Source organism: Carcharodon carcharias, chromosome 12, assembly GCF_017639515.1.
Source record: "Carcharodon carcharias isolate sCarCar2 chromosome 12, sCarCar2.pri, whole genome shotgun sequence".
NCBI lineage: Eukaryota > Metazoa > Chordata > Chondrichthyes > Lamniformes > Lamnidae > Carcharodon > Carcharodon carcharias.
In genome coordinates, this window is record NC_054478.1 from 98,434,429 (window position 1) to 98,454,845 (window position 20,417).

The 20,417-nt window shown below is 40.5% G+C and overlaps 1 protein-coding gene across 9 annotated transcripts in view; it reads left to right on the plus strand.

Moving 5' to 3' along the window:
- Positions 1-19,995, plus strand: part of pms1 (PMS1 homolog 1, mismatch repair system component) — a 118,285-nt gene extending 98,290 nt beyond the window's left edge. For 7 of the 9 annotated variants that reach the window (XM_041200199.1, XM_041200205.1, XM_041200204.1 and 4 more), the window contains 4 exons: positions 11,545-12,024; positions 12,601-12,731; positions 15,315-15,475; positions 18,185-19,995. In XM_041200199.1, coding sequence (XP_041056133.1) covers positions 11,545-12,024; positions 12,601-12,731; positions 15,315-15,475; positions 18,185-18,349 — 937 coding nt within the window. In that variant the 3' untranslated portion in view covers positions 18,350-19,995. Of the gene's footprint in view, positions 1-7,828; positions 7,862-11,544; positions 12,025-12,600; positions 12,732-15,314; positions 15,476-18,184 lie in introns of those variants that run through there. The other 2 variants (XM_041200207.1, XM_041200206.1) reach the window with 2 other exon arrangements.
- Positions 19,996-20,417: the final 422 nt, after the last annotated feature.

A 20,417-nucleotide genomic window follows, 5' to 3' on the forward strand; every position in this document is an offset into this window, starting at 1 on the left:
TCTTTAACTATAGCTGCACTTAATTGACTTTGAATGTTCAAATGAAAAGTGATTATCTCTCAATACTTAACAGGAAACAGTAAATTGTACTACACACTAAAATATATTTCCTTAATAGGAGAGATAATTTCTTAGAATTAAATTTGGCATGTAACTGTGTTGTAATGTTTTTTTTAAGTTACAATATAGGTGCTAAGTTTTATGGTGGGTTAATGAACTCCAGGTGAAAACATCATTAGCCTGTTTCTGTGGATTTTTGACAACTGTTCTCTGCAGGCTCAGTCTAATGATTGGAGAATTTCGATGCTTAGTAATGGAAGAGTAGCAAAATCTATCTAAATCCAAGCTTACAATTGTTTTAAAATCTAACTGTAAACATGCAGTGAATATATAGTTTTCAACAGAGTATTGTTTAAAACTACTTAAATGTGAATATTATGTAGCTTATTCAATGTAAAACTGAAAAATATCTTTCCAGTTACATTTATAGATCACTTAAAAAAGAGGTTCAACAATGATCTTAAACTATACTCTCCAGCTGCAATATAGCCAAATAAAGTGTTTTCTATCATTTTAGCTACTGTACAATTGCATTAGAAACACGCATTATCACTTAAGGGTTGCATTTTCTAGTCAGTCTTGGCTTATGGGGAGAAGCGACATTGCCAGGCTCTCTGTTAATTTTTGATTATGCCTCCGTGAAGCTTTCAGACACATTTTTGTTGTTAATGTTCTATATAAATAAATGTAACTTGTTGCTTCCCTCTCCTTAGGATGAGAATACCTGGTTCTATTTTAAAGTAATTTGTCCAGTTTACAATGAAAACTAAAATTCTTCAAGGTATAAAAAGAGACTCTCTATTTAAAGGATTCCATGAAAGAGGTTCCTCCAAATTTAATTATTCCAAGAATAAAACAGCTGTCAAAGATGTGGCTGAATGGACAGACTGATTGATTATATAGGAACATAGAACTTAGGAACAGGAATTGGTCATTCGGCCCTTCAGGACTGCTCCTTCATTCCATAAGATCATGGCTGATCTGGTTGTGACCTCAACTCTGCTTTCCTGTCTACCCCTCATATCCCTTGACTCCCTTGTCAATCAAAACTCATCTAACTCAGCCTTGGATAAATTCAATGACCCAGCTTCCACTCCTTTCTGGGGAAGAGAATTCCACAGACTAATGACACTCTGAGGGAAAAGATTTCTCCTCATCTCCACCTTAAAAGTAGACCTCTTCTTCTTGAACTGTGTCCCACTAGTTCTAGCCTCCCCTGGAAAAGGAAACATCCTCCCAGAATCCACCCTATCAAGTCTCCTCAGGATCTTACGTGTTCGTTAAAGTCACCTCCCATTCTTCAAAACTCCAGTGGGCATAGGCCTAACCCTTTCAGCCTTTCTTCATAAGATAAGCCTTTCATCCCAAGAATGAGTCAAGTGAACCTTCTTTGAACTGCCTCTAATGCAATTATCTCCATTTTGAAATAGGGACATTAGCAGCCCAGGTTGAAAAGCCAGATCTATGTATGAGATTTTTTTGTGTTACAATTTTTTTGCACTATTTACTGTGTAATGTTAACATGCTCAGCATTTTCAAATCTATTTATAAATGAGCTTATAACAGAATTCTAAATGTTTTGTTTTTCAGTTTTGTAAAAAAAAACTTGTTTTGATCCCATTTCAGAATTGAAGCATAAAAATGGCAGAAAAATAGCAAGCATTTTGGAATATGTTATAGCTAAAATCTTTCCAATTGTAGCTTTAAATTGCATTAAACATTTGGCTTTGATTGTAATCCCAATAATAGAGTATTTATTTTAAAATACTTGGCTGCACTCCATCCAGACCATGCTCTTTGAGTTTGTTTAGTTTATTCACACATCCCTGTTTTTATATTAAATGCGCTTATCTCATAATTAGTGTTATGTCTATCTGTTCTATCTCCCTGGTAAATACAAAGCAAAATAATTATTCAATATTTCTGCCATATCTCTATTGTTACCTGTGGCATTATCCTGCCTACCCCTTAATGGTCCTATTCCCATCACAGTCTCCCTTTTTTATTGATGTGCATATGAAATATTTTACTATTTTGTTTTAAGTTCCTTGATAATTTAATTTCATAGTTTCTCTTTGCCTTCCTAATTATTTTTTGACATCTCTCCTAATCTCTTCATATACTCTGTTACTATGCACTCCTCTGCTATCTATGTGCTTTATGTATGCCTCTTTCCTAACCCTCAACTGTTCCCTTATGTCTTTATTCATTCACTAGTGTTTAGTTTGTTTTTTGCATCTGTTAACCTGGTCTTCATCATACTTATATCCTCCTCTATCACCATCTTAAAACATATTATATTGTAACCTCTATTGCCTAAATGTTCCCCTACTTTTACTTCTCTTATCTGCTCTGGTTGATTCCCCTTTATTAGATCCAATAGCCAATCTTCCCTTGTTAGACTTCTTACATATTGGATTGGAAAGGTGTTTTGTTAAAGTGTGGTTATTCAGTGGTAAAAGGTGGTAAGAGGTGTTTCAAAAGAATCAGTGCTGGGACCACTATTGTTTACAATTTACATTAACAATTAGGACTTTGGAATCAAAACACAATTTCTAAATCTGCAGCTGACACTAAATTAAGGGGAATAATCAATACTGAGGAGAACTGCAGCAAATTGCATGAAGACATTAACAAACTTGCAGAATGGGCAAATAATTGACAAATGAAGTTCAACACAGATAAATACGAGATGGTACATAGACTTAGATGTTTACAGCACAGAAGGAGGCCATTCGGCCCATCGTGCCCATGATGCTCAACAAAGACCTGGCTACACTAATCCCATTTTCCAGTGTTTGACCCATGGCCTTGGAGGCTTTGGCAATGCTAGTGAATATCTAAATACTACTTAAGTTTACGACTCAACCACCCTTTCAGGCAGTGAGTTCCAGACTCCCACCACCTCTGGGTGAAAAGATTTCTCAACTCCCCTCTTAACCTCTTACCTTAATTCTATGCCCCCTGGATATTGACTCCTCTACCAATGGAAAAAGTGCTTCCCTGTCCACCCTATCTATGCCCATCATAATCTGATACACAAAAACAGAAAATGCTGGAAAATCTCAACAGGTCTAATAGCACCTGTGCAGAGAGAAACAGAGTTAACATTTCGATTCCATATCAGCAAGAGCCTTATGGACTTGAAACATTACCTCTGCTCTTCTCGCCAGAGAAGATCCGTTGAGTTTTTCCAGCATTTTCTGTTTTTGTTTCAGATTTCCAGCATCCGCAGTATTTTGCTTTTATGCTATAATCTTATACATCTCTGTCAGGTCCTCTCTCAACCTGCGCTGCTCGAAGGAAAACAACTTCAGCCTATCCAATCTTTTCTCATAGTTCAGACCCTCTAGCCCACATTCTGGCAGGAAGAATAGGGAGGTCATTTATTACTTGGAAAGTGCAAGTCTCAGTGGGGTGGAGAAACAGAGGGATCTCAGAGCAGAATTGCACCAATCACTAAAAGTTCCACTGCAGGTTAGCAAGGCCACCAAAAAAACAAACCAAGCACATTTATTTCACATTGTAGGAACCCCATTCCTTTAACCTCTCTCCCACCCTTAACCTCTCTCCCCTTCTGTCCAATTAATATCAGGGTAGTTGAAATTCCCAAACATTGTTATTTTATTTTTACTCAATTCCCTGACTTGTCTGCATATTTCTTCCTTCACCTCCCTTCCACTATTCAGTGGTCTATAGACTACACCCAATAGAGTGATTGATCCTTTCTAGTCTTTTATCTCTATCCATATATTTCTATTTTTGCCTTGCTGATAGTTGTGTCCCTTTTTTCTACTGCCATTATATTATCCCCATAAGTACAGCTATTCCACCTCTCCTTTTCCCCATTCTTTCTTTTCTAAGTATGATTTACTTTGCAATGTTTAATACCTGTACCCAATTTTCTGTGGCCATGTCTCAAAAATCCCTACTATGTCAGGTTCCCCCAGCTCTCCTGTTTTATTATGGATCTACTAATAGTTTAACTCATTTTTAATAGGATTCCCACTCACTTTATGCTTAACTATCTTTTCAGACTCCTGTTCTATAACTCTATTTATTCCCTTGCCCTCACTGTCTCCCCACCCCTTACTTTATTCTTTCCTATGTTCTCCTGCCTTTATTTTGTTTACATTTAAACTGCTTATGTTTCTTATAGATCCCTCCCCCTACTATCATACTAGACCTTTGCCACCTGCCTATTTGCCCCTTCCATTAGGACACAAGTCCCATTTCAGTTCAAATAGAGCCCATTCCATCTGTACAGCTCCTTCCTTTTCAAGGACTGGAACTGAATAGCAGACTCGATGGGCCGAATGGCCTAATTTCTGCTCTTATGTCTTATGGTCTTATGGATAGGAACCCCTCTTTTCCATACTAGCCATTAGCTACATGTTAGTTATCCTGATCTGTCTGCTTCTGTACCTATTTGCATGTAGCTTTGGCAGTAATCTAGATATCATTATCCTTGAGATCCTGCTTTTTAATTTAGATCCTAATGCCTGATACTCTTTCAGCAGGACATCCTCCCTATTCCCACCCATGGGGCAGCATCTTCTGGCCAAACCTAGAGTGGCAAGAAAGGTGGGAGGAGGGAACTTAATTGGGAAAGAAGCCAAAATTCAGCTTTCCAACAGCGGGATAAAGTTTGGCAATTAAGTCCTCAGAACTTTAAAGGCAGTCGAGCTTCCCAGTGTTTCCCTTTTGCATGCATTTGTGAGTCATGCCTTTTCATTAAAAGGCCAGCTCGCCAAAATTAAGTTCCCCCTTCAAATTAAATTCTCCATGAGTGAGAAATATGTGCTTTCAGATTCATGACTGCATATAAGTGGAGTGCACCAGGCAGGGTAGTCATCTTCCTGGATTTTGGTGTAAGTAGCCCTTGCCCTCTTTCAGGAGGAGTTTCCTCTATGGCAGGCTCTGATTGAGTTAGGTGTTGGTTGTCCAAGATGCAGGAAGGATGACCAAGGGATGGATGATGGAGTCTACTGGGCAAGGGTCAAGGAGACTGGACAAGGGAGGCAGGGTCAACGGGGAAGGATGGAATTGGGCCTGGGCAAAGATGCAAGTGTTAGTGGGGCAGGGTGTCCCCCCGGGGAAGGAGGCCAGACTGTCTGGGGCAGGAATGATGTCCGGGGAAGGAGGCCAATCTGTCCAGACAGAGAGGGGGGGCAGGGAGGGAATGCGAGAATGCAGGGACTTGGGAGGAAGGGAAGAGTCTTGTATGTTGGGTGTGGAAGTCCTGTGGTTGGTGGGGGAAGAGGTTTCCAGACAGGGATTATGGGAGAAAGACGTTACTTAAGGGCAGGGTTGGTGCTGTGTATGGCGGGGCCCTGGGAGTTGAACTGAAGGTACTGGGCAGCAGACTGAACAGTCACAGTGAGAGAGGGCGGTGGGATGCAGTAAGGTGGCAGGTACAGGGTCATAGTCGGGTTGCAGATGGTCTCATGGGGGGTGTCAAGGAAACGTACAAAACAGGTGACACGAATAATGGCATGGGGATGATAACGTGTGTAGGTTCAGAGGGGAGAGAAGGCATGTGGAGGGTGATGATTATAGGCTCAAGGGTAATGGAGGACGACTGAAGGGTGATGGAAGAAGAATGGTTATATTGGGTGGGTCAAGGATGATGGAGGAAAGTTGATGGGTGACGAGGGAAGTGGAAGATGGTGGAACGGGTCAGAAATGTGACGTACAACAGTTCTTAAATGCGTTCTTTGAAACACAGTCATTCTGAAAGTATGATCCTTTGACGTGGGAGGAAAGGCGTTTTGGGTGGGTGGAGTTATTGGTGAGCACAGTTGGCCAACAAAAGGGACACTCTAATAATCATGAGTCAACTGGATGAGAACCACGTTTAGGCGTGTTCTCTTTATGGTAAAGCCCACATGGCAACAGGTTTACTCCCTGACTCCTGGATCTCATAACATCGAGATCCCAGCAAGGTCAAGAGCTGCAACAAACCCTGTGCAACTCGAGTTGACCAAAGCAGGGGGTGTGGAATGAAGAGAGGGGGAGGGATGGAAGGAGGAACGGAAGCAGGGGTTAGCTCTCTGGGACCTGGGGGTGGTGGGGGTTGGGAATGTTGAATGTTGGGGGGAGGGGGGCACAACAGTGTGCCAGATTAAATCCTCGAGGATCCTGGCATTTTAGCTGCAAATCTATTGATCTACTAGTTGAGCAAACTCAATGCTAGAGCTTCTACTGCCCTATGTGGTGGAGACTCCCAAACACTCACCACCCTCCGAGTGTTGAAATACCTACACATCTCAGTTTTAGATGCCCAACCTCTTACTCTGAGACTATCCCATTGTTCTGGACAGCCCAGCCATTGGAAACATCTTTCCTGCATTCATCCTGTAGAGCCCGGTGAAAGGTCTTTATGCTTCACATAGATAGTCTCTCAGTCCTCTGTACCATCAAGAATATAGACCCATTCTTCTCTTTCTCACCTAAAAGCACAATCCCACAGTCCCTGGAATCAGTCTGGTGAAACCTGGTTGTAATCTCTTGATGGGAGGGCTATCCTTCCCTAGGTTAGAAGATGAACTGAACACAGAATACTTCAGGTGAGGTCTCACCATGGCTGAAGTCAACTGCAGCCAGACCTCTTTAATCCTGCACTCAATCCCTCTTGCAATCAGGGGCAACTTGGCAGTTGCCTCCTTACTTGCTGCCTACAGCTGCATGTTAGCTAACAGTTTTTTTTTGAACAAGGACAGCCAAGTCTGTTTGGCCATCCGTGTTTCTTATTATCTCAACATATAGGAAAGACCCTAGTTTTCTATTCCTCAGATCACAGTGGAGGGCCTCACATTTTGACCCTCATACTCCATCTACCATGTTCGTGGCCACTCACTTAGCTGTCTGACTCCCCTTGAGGCCTCTTTGCATCCTCACAACTCACACCAGGACACCAGCATGACGTGCAATGACTTGGCTGCAAGCGCTGCACAGACAGCATTCTCAGAGGGCTCAAAACCAGGTGAGCAATACCCGCTGGGTTACCTTATGTGTGCCTATGCTGTACATTCACAAATGATGGCCAAGTCTTAAACAAAATGAAGTCAGGATACTCAGTGCTGACACTACTGATGATGTGAGACAATAAATGGCATATCGGTAGAACCACATCATCAGAATCTGATGAGGAACAAAGTGCGACGTCCTTAAAATACTGTGACCATTGCAGCAAGTAACAACGTAATGAGAATTCAGCAAACCTAAACACAGTGCAATTAAACAGATACTTAGAAGTGTGAATCATATGATTGTGACATGAGTTGCTCCATGTCGAGTGGAATGCTTGACGTGGCGGCTGTGGTGAAGGGCAGTGCATCCCACAAGACGTCGAAACAGTCGCTGACTAAAGTAACCAAGAAGCCGCCTAAGAAGCAGAGAAAATCTCGCAAGCAGAGCTATTCCATTTACATGTACAAGGTGCTCCCCAAGTCCACCCTTCCACCAGGATCTCGTCCAAGGCCGTGAGTGTTATGAATTCCTTCGCTGTCGACATTTTCGAGCGCATCTCCTCCAAGGCTTCGCACTTCATTCACTACAAACAAGTGCCACACCATCTCAGCCAGGGAGATCCAGAGCACCGTCCGCCTCACGCTGCCAGGGGAACTGGCCAAACATGCCGCCTCCGAAGGCACCAAAGTGGTCACCAAATATACCAACTCCGTTTAGGTCAATCATTCTAAAGATTATATATACAATGATTGGACACCTGTGCATTCAAAAGTTCTTTTTCTATTGATTTGTCCAGGTGCAGCCCCGACATCCATAGCTGAGATGGAGGCAGCCTGCTGCTTGAAATGCCCTGCTGATGTGATGACTTTGGTGGGTGTCCTCTGCTGGTCTGAGGCCTAGAAGACTTCGGCCTTCTGAAGATCTGTGCAGGTACAGATGCAGGTGCACCCTCCTTGTCCTACTGGAGGCAATAGGGTCACTGGCAGACCGGAGATAGAGCAGCAAAGCTTCAGGGATATCCTTGGATGACAGCCCTGGGGTGCCTGGCTGGCGCTGCTCCTCCTTGTGGGTGTCCAATGGCACCTCCCTGACTCCTTGAGAAGGGGCAACTGATGGGAGGTCAAGATGCCTCATCCCCCTCATGCCTTGCCTTTGATGTATTGCACCCAAGGCTAGAGCGATAGACTGCACATCTGAGCACATATACGGCAACCACAGTGTGTTCTCCAAGGTGGCTGCCACTCTTTCCATGAAGGCAATCGAGCGTTTGCATGCTGGAGCCGTGACAGCAGACAGAACTTGGACAGCCTCCTCCACTTTTTGCTCAAGTCAGCAAATGGCCTCTGGCACCTCTGCCTGATTTTTTTTATTGATTCACGGGTTGTGGGCTTTGCTGGCTGGGCCAGCATTTATTGCCCATCCCTAATTGCTCTTGAGAAGGTGGTGGTGAGCTGTCTTCTTGAACTGCTGCAGTCCCTGTGGTGTTGGTACACCCACAACCTTGTTAGAAAGGGAGTGACAGGGTTTTGACCCAGCGACAGTGAAGGAACGGTGATATATTTCCAAGTCAGGATGAAGAGTGACTTGGAAGGGAAATTACAGGTGGTGGTGTTCCCATCTATCTGATACCCTTGTCCTTCTAGGTGGTAGTGGCTGTGGGTTTGGAAGGTGCTGTCTTAGGAGCCTTGGTGAATTCCTGCAGTGCATCTTGTAGATGGTACACACTGCTGCTCCTGTGTGTCGGTGGTGGAGAAATGAATGTTTGTGGATGTGGTGCCAATCAAGCAGACTGCTTTGTCCTGGACGGTGTACAACTTCTTGAGTGTTGTAGGAGCTGCACTCATCCAGGCAAGTGGGGAGTATTCCACCACACTCCTGACTTGTGCCTTGTAAATGGTGAACAGGCTTTGGGGAATCAGGTGGTCAGTTACTTGTCACATGATGCTTAGCCTCTGACCTGCTCTTGTAGCCACAGTATTTATATGGCTGGTCAAGTTCAGTTTCTGGTCAATAGTAACCCCCAGGATGTTGATAGTGGGGGAATCAGTGATGGTAATGCCATTGAAAATCAAGGGGCAATGGTTGGATTCTCTCTTGTTGGAGATCCCCCAGCTATCTCTGCATTTACAAAAGTTCTGTTGTGGCCAAGTCCACGGCCCATCCTCTGCATGGGACTCAGCAAGAGTCTGGTCTCCAGCTGTCCTCCAGGTGCCAGAGAGCTCAGCTGTCACTTCCTCTTCCTCTGGACCTGTGTCTGTGATGTGCTCATCAGGTTGTGACCCCAAGCCTACTCTAGAGAATGCACCCACTAAGGTGAATGTCTCTCTGCTGATGGAGGATGCAGGACAATGCCATGATAGTGCTTCCTCTGAGGATTAAGAGTCATCATTCTCAGAGGTGGTGGCAGATGGAACGGGGGGTGAGATTCATCCTCTTCTTCTGCTTGGCCTGCTTGCTGGCACCTGAAATAGTGAAGAGAAGAATTAACGGATGGTTATTCACAATCTCTTATCTAAACAATATCTCACGCTGTTGGAGCATTGGACAACTGCATTCTGGAGGCATCCTCATTGGCTTCCTGTGGGAGTCCTGTATCGCCATCTGCACAGGCTCGGTCCCAGTCCCCCCGGTTGGCTCTGCAGCCTTTTCCTCGAATGGGGTGAGGATCCAACTATCTGGCACTCTGCCACCAGTCTGGGATCGCTCCTTTCTGTTGTGAGCGTTTTTCTCCTGCAGACAGACAAGAGGATTGAGTGTCATCCCAATGAGTGCATGAGCAATTTAGGAGCAAGCATGTCTATGCCTGCTCTTGAGCCCTCCATAGTAAATAATTAACAAGCGCACTGTCCTGCAACAGATACAGTATTGGCAGCATGAAGTGGCTGCCACATATTCTATCTGCTGCTGAGTCCTGACATCCCTCTGCTTTGCTACATTTACACTGACCGATGCCCCTTTGAGTGTAATTTTACAGTGACTAGACTGTGCCACTTACCCTTGCAGAGCGCAGCAGATCATAAATCCTTTTTCGTCACTGCACCAAGGTTTGCTTGTGGGCTCCACTGGCACTGACTGTGCTGCTACCTCCATCCAGGCCATCTTGGTCAGGCCTCCTGCTGTCATCCCTGGGAAATGAGACCTCCCACCTCTCCAAACAGCCTGGAGGAGAACCTGCAGCGAGGCATTACTGAACCTTGGAGCCGCTCTTCTGCTCTGCAACTTTCTGTTAACTGCATTAGGCCTCCCCCTCTGGAACGACAGCCACGCTGATGCTCCTAGCTTGCAGTGAGTGAATGCCTGTCCGGATGCCCTTTAAATATGGTGCCCAGACCTTTGAGCCCCTGAGGTAAGGGCAAGGGTGACAACATCCTGTCCACCCCACCGCAAGATTCGCCAAGCTCCTTGTGTATGCAGCTGTAACAAGCTGACCAGTGCAAGATCGTGCATGGCGAGCTGTCCCACTCCGAGCAGAAGACACACTCATTTCTGCTCCCGCTTCCCAATTTATATTCCAGAACAGAAGATCCTGCTCATGTTGTTTGTTCCTACATGGACCCTGACAACTGGATTTACCCAGTCTCTTTCAAAGTTCCTCTCCAGCCGCTGTGAGATATTCGTCACACTGGCACTGGATAGGCAACAAATTCTTAAGGGTTTTCAGTTCCTGTGAACTTTGCATGGAGGATTTGAACATTTCAAACACTTGAACTTTCAATGCATTGCTACGTCCATATCCCCAATTACCTGTGTGCATCAGTACAGAGTTCCTGATTTCAACGGTGTCTCGGGAGAATTCAGCGGGTGACTCACCACAATGGAAGAGAAAATGGGAGTGGATGCCCCCACCAAGTAGTTCTTGCATGCCCTTCTCAGCCATGGCATCTTGATGTTCCATGAAAATGAGCTGAGATGACCTTATGTTTTTCTTCAAATCAGTCCATTGAAAATGCAAATAATAATAATACAAATAATACAAATACAATAAGATTGTATGTTGCTCTATACAGTGATGCAGACTTTTATTCATTGTGAAACTGGAATTGATACTTTTTAGTTGAAATTTATGCGCAGTCAAATGTGAATTATTGGGCATTGCACATTCTTATATCCCATGGTTTTCTTTATCCGAAGTAAGTAGGTCAACTTGAGTTAAAATATCATAGATCCTTGCTAATTACAAATTGTGTTATTATAACAATTTTTGTTTCCTTTGTCTGATAGTTAAAATTCAAACCTTGATTAAACTTTAACCACTATTCATAATGATTTTGTTGGCTCCTATAACCTGTATTTTTTTTTAATTCTCTTATGTTTACAGTTATACTGCAGATACTTTGGAGCCAAGTAGCGTGACACCACTATTTTTACCTTAGGTCAAATGTCAATTTATGCTGTGCATTTTGAATCAACTAAGAAGTGATTTTGAGTGTACTAAAACGTGCAGCATAATGGCCCTGTAATAGTTTGGTATTTTTTCAATTCAAGTATTTAAATAAAGCAATATTTCTTTAGGTATGAAGAGAAAGCTGCAAAGGACCTAGACAGATACAATTTACAGCTGAAGAAAGCAATGGAAAGAAATCCTCATCAAGATGAAGAGAAACAACCAAAATTGGCCCCAGCAGCTAAAGTTATTAAGAAACACTACAACGCACCGCTTTCAAACCAGCAAATTTTGGATAAACTTTTCCAGTCTCAAATCCATAACAAAACTAGCTTGGATCCACCTTGTAAGACAATAGATGTTCCATTTTCTTTAAGCCATTTAAAAAAACAGCTTGAGCGACTTTCCAAAAGCCATGAATCAGATGCTGAAAGACTTCATCTCATTAATTGCTTGACTTCTTACAATGGATGGGTAGTTGCCTCTGAAAGGAAGCTGATGTTGCTAAATCCTTTTCGGGTGGAGGAAGCTCTACTGTTCAGAAGACTGATGGAGAATCACATTTTTCAAACTGAGACCCTTGATGCACCAATAGCTCTAACTAATAGGTATTATAAACACAATTAAAGTGTATAGCATCTTTTTAAAAGCTTAGGATTTTAATATCAATAATTTTGAAAGTTTAGCATCTGTGCAATTTGGCAATAATGCTCCCTGAAAATAATTACCTATCAATTTTATAACTATTGAACTCCTGTTAATTTTTCAGCTCAAATGTATGATGATGTAATTAAGCCATTGAAGAAAATTTTAAATACTCCCTCTTGAAGCCTGCTTTCCATAATAATTGTATGCTTAGTTTATTTAAGCTTTGTATGTATCACAGGGCAACAAAACAATACAATACACTCCTTCCCTGTCTTTATTGAAGGAATTTTGCTATGAGGTTAGTATGCAGTGATTGTTAAATCTTTAGATTTTCTCCAGAATTCAGTGCCTTTTCTTGTCCCAATGTTCATTGCTTCTTTCATTTCCAACTATACCTCTTAAAAATACTTAAAAAATGATGGTTGCAATGGTGTAAACTGCTGTCAGGAAATTTGAAAGAACCAGTACACCAGTTTAACTACTGCATTTGACTACTTGTCATTGCTATGACTAACCAGTTGTCTAATATTTTTCAGCCTGCTTGGTGGACCCGAGTACATAGATGGTCTCTGTAAAATGCAAAAGAAATGCACAACATTGACTGGGATAACTTATTTTACAGATCCCAGACTTGTATTTAATGGGTTTAAGATACAGCTAATACCAGGTATGTTGTAAGCATAAGGATTAACTGTGCTATAATTCTCAAAATAAACTAAATATTGCACTAACATGAAATTAAGAAAATAGGTTCTCTTATTTCCAACAAAGGACTTGATTGTTTTATAACTTTTACTTTGTTTATTGCTGGGAATTATAGGTGAAATGCATCTATTTCTAAATGTATAACTAGAGGTTTTTCAAATCTCTGGCTAACTTGTGTGTTTGACCCAAAGATTGGCTTTTGTTCAGAGAAGTGAAATGGATGAATTCCGAAAATCCTTTGGAGAGAGCTTCACCATCTCATTGTAGAAGCAACTTTTTTAGTGTATGTGAATGTGATGAGATGCCTACTCTTATATTTATTGATTTAAGTAACTGGTTTTGTAACTACGTGTTTCAGATGAGGTAAAGAATCTCAGACAGCATTAATAAGTAACATTTAGACACTGTTCAAATCCATTGTGCCAAAGCACTCCATCTACAAGTTATCTGAATGATGGTAAAGCTAGGATTCATTTTTTGGTTATTTTCACTATAACCCAATCTTTTGTGTATTTTTCACCAGCTGGTAAAAACTGGAAGGTTACTTTAGCCTATTAAACTATATTTAAGCCATATGTACTAAAACGAGCTATGAGGTGTAAAGGCACTCTCTGTCATGACCTTGTTGCTGGTAAATGCAGTTTTTGGGTCACCAGCAATCTATACTTTACATAATCATCCATAAAACATACAAAATGTGTCAGAGATAAGGCATTCTACCCAATAATAGCAATAAATTATTCTGACAGAATTGCTGTGTCAGTAACTGGTCAGTGCAAGAAAGAGCATGAGTTTTTTTGCAGGCACACCTTCCTCACATGGAAAAAATTTTAGGGGTCTAACCTTTGCAGCAGATTTGCAGTGACAGCACATCAAGCCAAAGCTGTGCACCTGGGGGAAAAAGTTAAATTTTGGCCTTTGGCACAAGCACAAACATTTCCATTTATGGAAACTGCATTGCATTAATCTCCCAGTAACAAATGTTGAATGTTGAAAGATTGTCAGTTTTCTCACTTTTAGAGTTTTATAATCTTATGCAACATGTTTAACAGTTTTGTAAAAGATATTTAGTGATGTTAGCACATGATTTTGAAGTTAATGTTTTAAGCAAAGTTCAGTAAAAGATAACTGATCTGGTACATACAAATCATTGAAAGACAAAACCAAGATTTAGCTGGTGCTATACAGCAAATATTTGTCTCCATAATAATTTGCAACACCACAGTCATCCTTTGGACAATGTAGGTTCCACATTTGCATTGTTTTTTAATTAAATTGCTATTTTGAGGTTTAGTTTAGTCAGCATGGCTTTACTTAAACCTTGGTGAACTTTAAAATCAGCTCAATTTAAATTTAAATTGCTGACTTCAGATAATCCTGACAAATTTCCAACCTGAAGTAAAAGGGCAAGAGAAACCATTTAAGTGCGCCTGCTGGTGTATTAACATGGAACATCACTGACCACATCCACTGGTGATGCCTTCACATTGGACTGTATCATCTCACTTTCTACTAAAGGGGTTAGTTGTAAAAAGGAAGAATAATGAAGGAAATGATGAGTTATTTAAGCCATATGTACTAAAATGAGCTAATAAGTTATTACCTGAATAGTTGACTTTGGCTTTTGCTAGTTTCTATTTTGAAATAAATTTAGAAGAAAAAAATTGCCTTCTGCCAACATAGAATCTTAACTTCTGAGTTAAATTGTTATCTTTTGATATTGAACAATACAACATTTTTGAACAAATGCTTTGGTTTTATTATAAAACTCAGGTATACAAAGAATCTTTCTGTGATAGAAAAAATAGAGAGAAGTAGAAAATGAAAAATTTGTTACCCAATACAAATCTTACTAATGGAAGTAGATTCTCTCAGTGGATGGAACTAGCGAACATTTCCACTTGAGACTGTTTAAAACAGAATGGTTATTTCCAAGAAAGGTCACCATGTGAAGATTTATTTTCCTCTTGCTGAGATGATGGTTTTTCAGTGTCCCTGCCAGGAAGATCTTCTAACATATATGTGCAATTCAGCAATACGTCACTCACACATTCCACTGGGGCTTGCTCCTTGTGCAGGGTGATGCAGGCACTGACCCTGGATGAAATTTGTTATTAAACATATTTGACAACTGATTCCTTTTCTTGGGGAAAGACACACTGCCTTGTTTAAATCTGCTTAGTATTGCCATCCCCGAGAGGTTGCCAAATGTCACTCAGGCCATGTGGGAATTGTTAACAAAAGGAGCAAGTCAGGGCCTGAGGCAACTTTTGATAAACCTTGCAAAGGTTTGCAGCTGTAGTTAACTTAAGCTGAAATAGCTATAGCACTTCAATTTCAAAACAGAGCTCATTTTTACTTGTCAGTTCACTGTGGTATAGAAGCAAAGTTTCTGAAGTTAATACTGTATTTAAGTTTTAGCATTTAAGTAATCACTTTAAAAATGTATTCACTTATTTAATTGCATGCAATGCAAATACTTAATACATATTAAAAAATACAAGTTGTCAAATTTAGAATTATTCTTTCTCTCTTTCATGGATAGGTGCTTCAACAGCAGAGCATCATTTGGAAATTGAAGAAATGGCCAGGTGTTTACCTTTCTATGGTGTATCAGATTTACGAGAAATTCTGAATGCAATTTTAAATAAAAATGCCCAGAGTGTATACCAATGCAGACCTCTAAAGGTTGTAAATTATTTGGAGGTAAGATACTTGTGGAAAATACCCCAAAAAGTAATACTTCAAGTTAGCAGGTGGTCTTCTTGGAAGTCAGCAAGTTTTACATTGAAAGGCTGATGACACTGGAACAGGATAAAATTATGCTATTAAGCCAATTTTATTGATTTATTCATACTGATGTTAGAGAGATAAAATTAGACGTTAGTGATATGAAGTGGTCTTATAATATTTAGAAAAAAGTGATGTGATGTTTTAACTTTTTCTTTCAAGTATTTTTATTCCTGTGTAAGTTTCTCCATTCCTTGAAGATGGGGGAGGGAATCCTGATATGCTCTTAGCAATGGTTCTATGTAACTTGGCAGTTAGGGAATGCTCATAAGCAAAGGAATGTCTTCCTCACTCTATTTTTGCCTCCTTCCTCAGGGGAAATTCATTGCATCTACTCTGTCATTGATAGCTGAAACTGAGGTTGAGAAGCATCATGAATTTCAGACACGAACCTGAGTACAAAGCAATGGTACACTATGTTGGTGTATTTGCTGATGCCCCATTAGGCTACTTGGTCGAAAAGAGGCTTTTGAAAATTTCAACCATACACAAAGCTCCCTTAAGTAGTATGATTTGCTTTTGTATAAATTACACAATAGTATTTTTAAAATACTATGCATCTCAAGTGGCTTAAAAAAAAGATTTGTCTGCATGGTTCATTAGGGCTGCTGTCAAGATGCTGGAGGCCTATTTCATTGTCACTGAACCCATGAGCTGCCTCTGTCTGCCTGATTGGCATCTGTAGCTCACCAGTGATATGTTGCTGTGGTCTGAGGCATTTCCTTAACCAGGTCTGACACTTCTTTGCTCTTTTTTTCCTCCCCCCCTCCCCCCCCCAAAACTCCTCCCTGATTGTAACTGTAACACAAGAAGGCAACACAAGATGGTAATTAGTGCACCCCATCACTCAGTTTGCCTTTATGTAACATAACAGAAAGTTTGGTACCTGGTCTATGCTGAGTTAACTGATGTCAACCAGCGTATTGACAAATGATACTGCTGTAGCTGTCAGACATCAAAAACCTAAAATCGTGCACAATTCCTGCTTCAGTTTTCTAAAGACATTTGCAGGAAAGTGAATTTGTATGGATGGATGTCAGGCTTCATTCAGCTGGACCAGACTTGGTGGTACTTGGATGCTGAAACTTTCATTCCAGGTTCATTTGAAAAAATGACCATTTGAATGCAATAGCAGAGAACTATCAGCAGCCTAGAATTCAGAAATGGGGTAAGGCAGGGCTGGGGAACCTTTTTCTTATCACGGGCCATTCACACATAGAATCAGTCACAGGCCACACGCACATAAAAATCAACTTAATTTTGTTTCTTTTGTTTTAGAGAGAATACAGAAATGTTCAACTCATCCGTTGTTTTAATGCGATGGCTGAATTTGAATATTATATTGTTAAATATTATTAAAGCAATTTATCTGATGCTTCTATCCAAAGCAAGTTCGTAATGATAATGAAAGCCATTTTGAAGATGCTACTGTCATAGGTTTGTATTTTTTAGAAATCTTGCTGAGGGCCAGATGAAATTGAGCAACGGGCCAGATCTGGCCCACGGGCCGTAGGTTCCCCACCCCTGGGGTAAGGGACCCCACCCCTGTGGTAAGGGAACACAAGGATAACTTGAAGTGAGACCAAGCGCAGCTGATTGTTTCAATGGAAGGAGTGCCCAGGGCACCATCCCTCCTGGTGTGCGCAAATTTTATATTAATTTCATGACTCTCTTTATAAGGCCGAATTATGGTTCATTGATAAAAACGTTTACCTACACCAAGTCAATATCAATATCATATTGATTCCCAGCTGAATTTCTTAAAAATTAAAAGAAAATGTGATTTTTGCTGTGTGAACTTGATGCTGAGAGCTAATTTTAAAGCTTCAGGCCAAATATTTTTAAAATGTTCTGTATATTTCCTTAATGCAATTTACCATATACTCCATTATGAAGGTATTCAAGTTTTCAAAACCGAGGCCAGTTTCAGGAATGCCTGGTTTCTGTACTTGTGCTCTTGACCTTTGTCCTTTGCCCCTTCGTTCCTGCCAGTCACAGGGCTAGAACCTAGGGCAAAGAGCAGAATCCATGACGTGTATACACAACCTGCTTGTTCTGCATATCTTCAGGATGGGTGAAGCTAGGAAGTAAATTTTTAATTCCAGTTCTATATTTCCTACCTATATATCCGACTGGGACAAGGCCGAAGAAATTATTTTCTGACAACTCTAGGATACTGCAGCTTTTTAGTGAGGTGATTCTTACACTGCAAATCTCAAGTGTAACTAAATGATTGGTATCTATGTATCCTAGAGTGGTAGGGTGCAGGTTGATATCTACAGTTCCTTCACATGGTGAATATGTGATCGGTTCTGTTATTAGTTGCCATTAAGTTGTAGTTTGAAGCTTCCCCATAGGGAAGAAAATTCAGGGGGAGAATTCATAATCCTCTTTGTGGACTGCTACACCTTTACATTGTATTGTAGCACAAGGTGCAAAAGACAAAAAACTGTGAGGAGAAAAAGGGAAGAAAGATCGATGGTGCAAAAATATATGTATTTTAACATTGTGAATGTGTATTTGATACAAAACACAATTCAAAATCAAAGTTTGTAGCTCACAATGCATTGACTATAATTTTGGGTAAATGCGTATTAAAATGTATCGGTTTACACTTTTCCGAAGGGAGAGGCTGTTCGTCTGGCTCGACAGTTACCTCTGCGTTTTTCAAGGCAAGACATAGAAGATACAATGTTAAGGATGCAGCAACAGCTGGGAAAAGACTGCAACAGATGCATTCATGGCCGCCCATTTTTGCATCACTTAGCATGTATACCAGAAACTGAATGATGGGCACAAAGCACAGCAGAGCTAACTAATGTCAATTACTGCAATTGAGAATGCAGTACAGTGGTGAAGTGATGGAAATGTTTGAATGTAAGCAAAAAACATACCATCTGGAAGCTTTTGGTGCATAATTTCTTCATAATTTTTGAATTCAACAAATTGTAAAATTAGAATACTCCTGCGTTCTAATGTTGTTTCCTTAAAGGCAAATTCTTTCATTATTTGCACTCTATTTCTAAACTCCTCATTATAGCAGTTAGGACCCAATATAAATACAACATGCGTTTCTGATAGAATAAGAACAATCATTCAGGGCTCCACCCATAGCACCTTAGCATATGCAGAATATGATTGAAGTACTGCAGCATTGAGGCAATGGAATATGTGATATTAGGACACACGCTGTGCTACTTAGACAGTACAGACGTTTCAGCCTTAGTGCCATTATTATTTTGCTGAAGGTGGAAAATAAAAGTTGAAGTGCTTCTATTACCTCACCCCTCATTATGCATCATTTCCCAAGCACCCCATCTGTTCTTGTGTCTTCGACAGTGCAACTCAGTAAATCAGCAGCTGGGAAAAGAACAAGTGTGTCATGGCCAATTTATTTTTCTCACCCTGCTCTTTTCCCTGTGGGTTACAAGTTACCCACTGAACAAGCTGGAATCAGAAATTTCCATACTGGAGACTTTTTTCACTTTAAACCTCTATGTAACTGTATAGACTGAGTAGAGAAAGTATATTGTATCTTCAATGCTTAGAAGTAACTTAAGAAACAAAATTATGCTTGTAAAAAAAATACAGAATTTTGCATAATCTCACCAACTGAGACTCCACCATTTATCAGATTTATGAATGTGGCGTTTACATTGTATTCTCGTACAAAAATTATACGTCCGCTTTCAGCAGCACATACTGCCCCAGAAATCAGTCATGTTTTCCAGAAAACATAAAGAGCAGTTCTGTAACCAAATTTTATACATCTGTTGCTGAAACATTTTTTATGGATTTCACTTCAGATATACCATGTAAACCTATGTTTCCAATTCTACACATTGTTTCTTTTCCCCCAAAGAGAAAAGGGGGTCCATTAGTTCCATTACATTTTCCTTTCTAGACATGTGGTCCTCTCTAAATGCTATATGTTAGATTCCTCTCAAAGCTTTTTTTTGTCTTTTTAACTACCACTTCCTTGATCGTTTGTGAGAATGATCTGGACAGCTATTGTTATCCTGGCTTTCCAAATGAAACTTTATTACTGAAGTCGAAACAGAAAATGCAGGGGAGTTTCAGCAGTTGATGATCTTTCATCATATGTTCTGATGACAGGTCATCAACCCGAAAAATTAACTCTGTTTCTCTCTCCTCACAGGTGCTGCTAAGTGTTCGCAAAATTCTGTTTCGATTTTAGATTTCAAGCATCTGTAGTATTTTGCTTTTGTAGCAGTTGTTACTTCAAATTGGACTTATTCCTATCTTTTTAAATATGATTACAATGCTACCCTTCATTCTAGTCTTCATTTTGCTAAAATTGTATTTTTATGGTTCTAATTGTTATATTGGACTGACAGGTTATTTTGGCCAATACACTTCCAATTTTTCCACATGGCCTGTTCATATTCTTAACATTATTAAATTGATTGTACTTATCATTCGCGGCATCATTTCATGTCTGTGATCAAAGTTATCTCTTGATTGATTTAAGTTTCAAGTCTTTGGATTGATCTCACATACTAATAGTTGCCTCTGCAAGTAATTGTTATCCTTATTTCCATTTACAATATTTAGATCAAAATTTCATCATTGAGTCCTCTTTACATTGCTAAGGCTGATCCTAAGGGAACTCTTGTGGATCAGTATGGTCTGATGTAGAGAAATGCTCAATTATAAATGTTTTTTTCATTATTTTGTAGACAATTGCTACCCAGTTTGCAACATATGGCAGAATTTAATCCAGGTGACGGCAATCTCACTCGCCGGCTACAAAGTTGTATTAAGTGTCAATCAGGCACTCAAGTGGCCAGCGGCAGGCCTTCCCCAGAATTGTGGACCTAGAACTGTTGGCCAATCA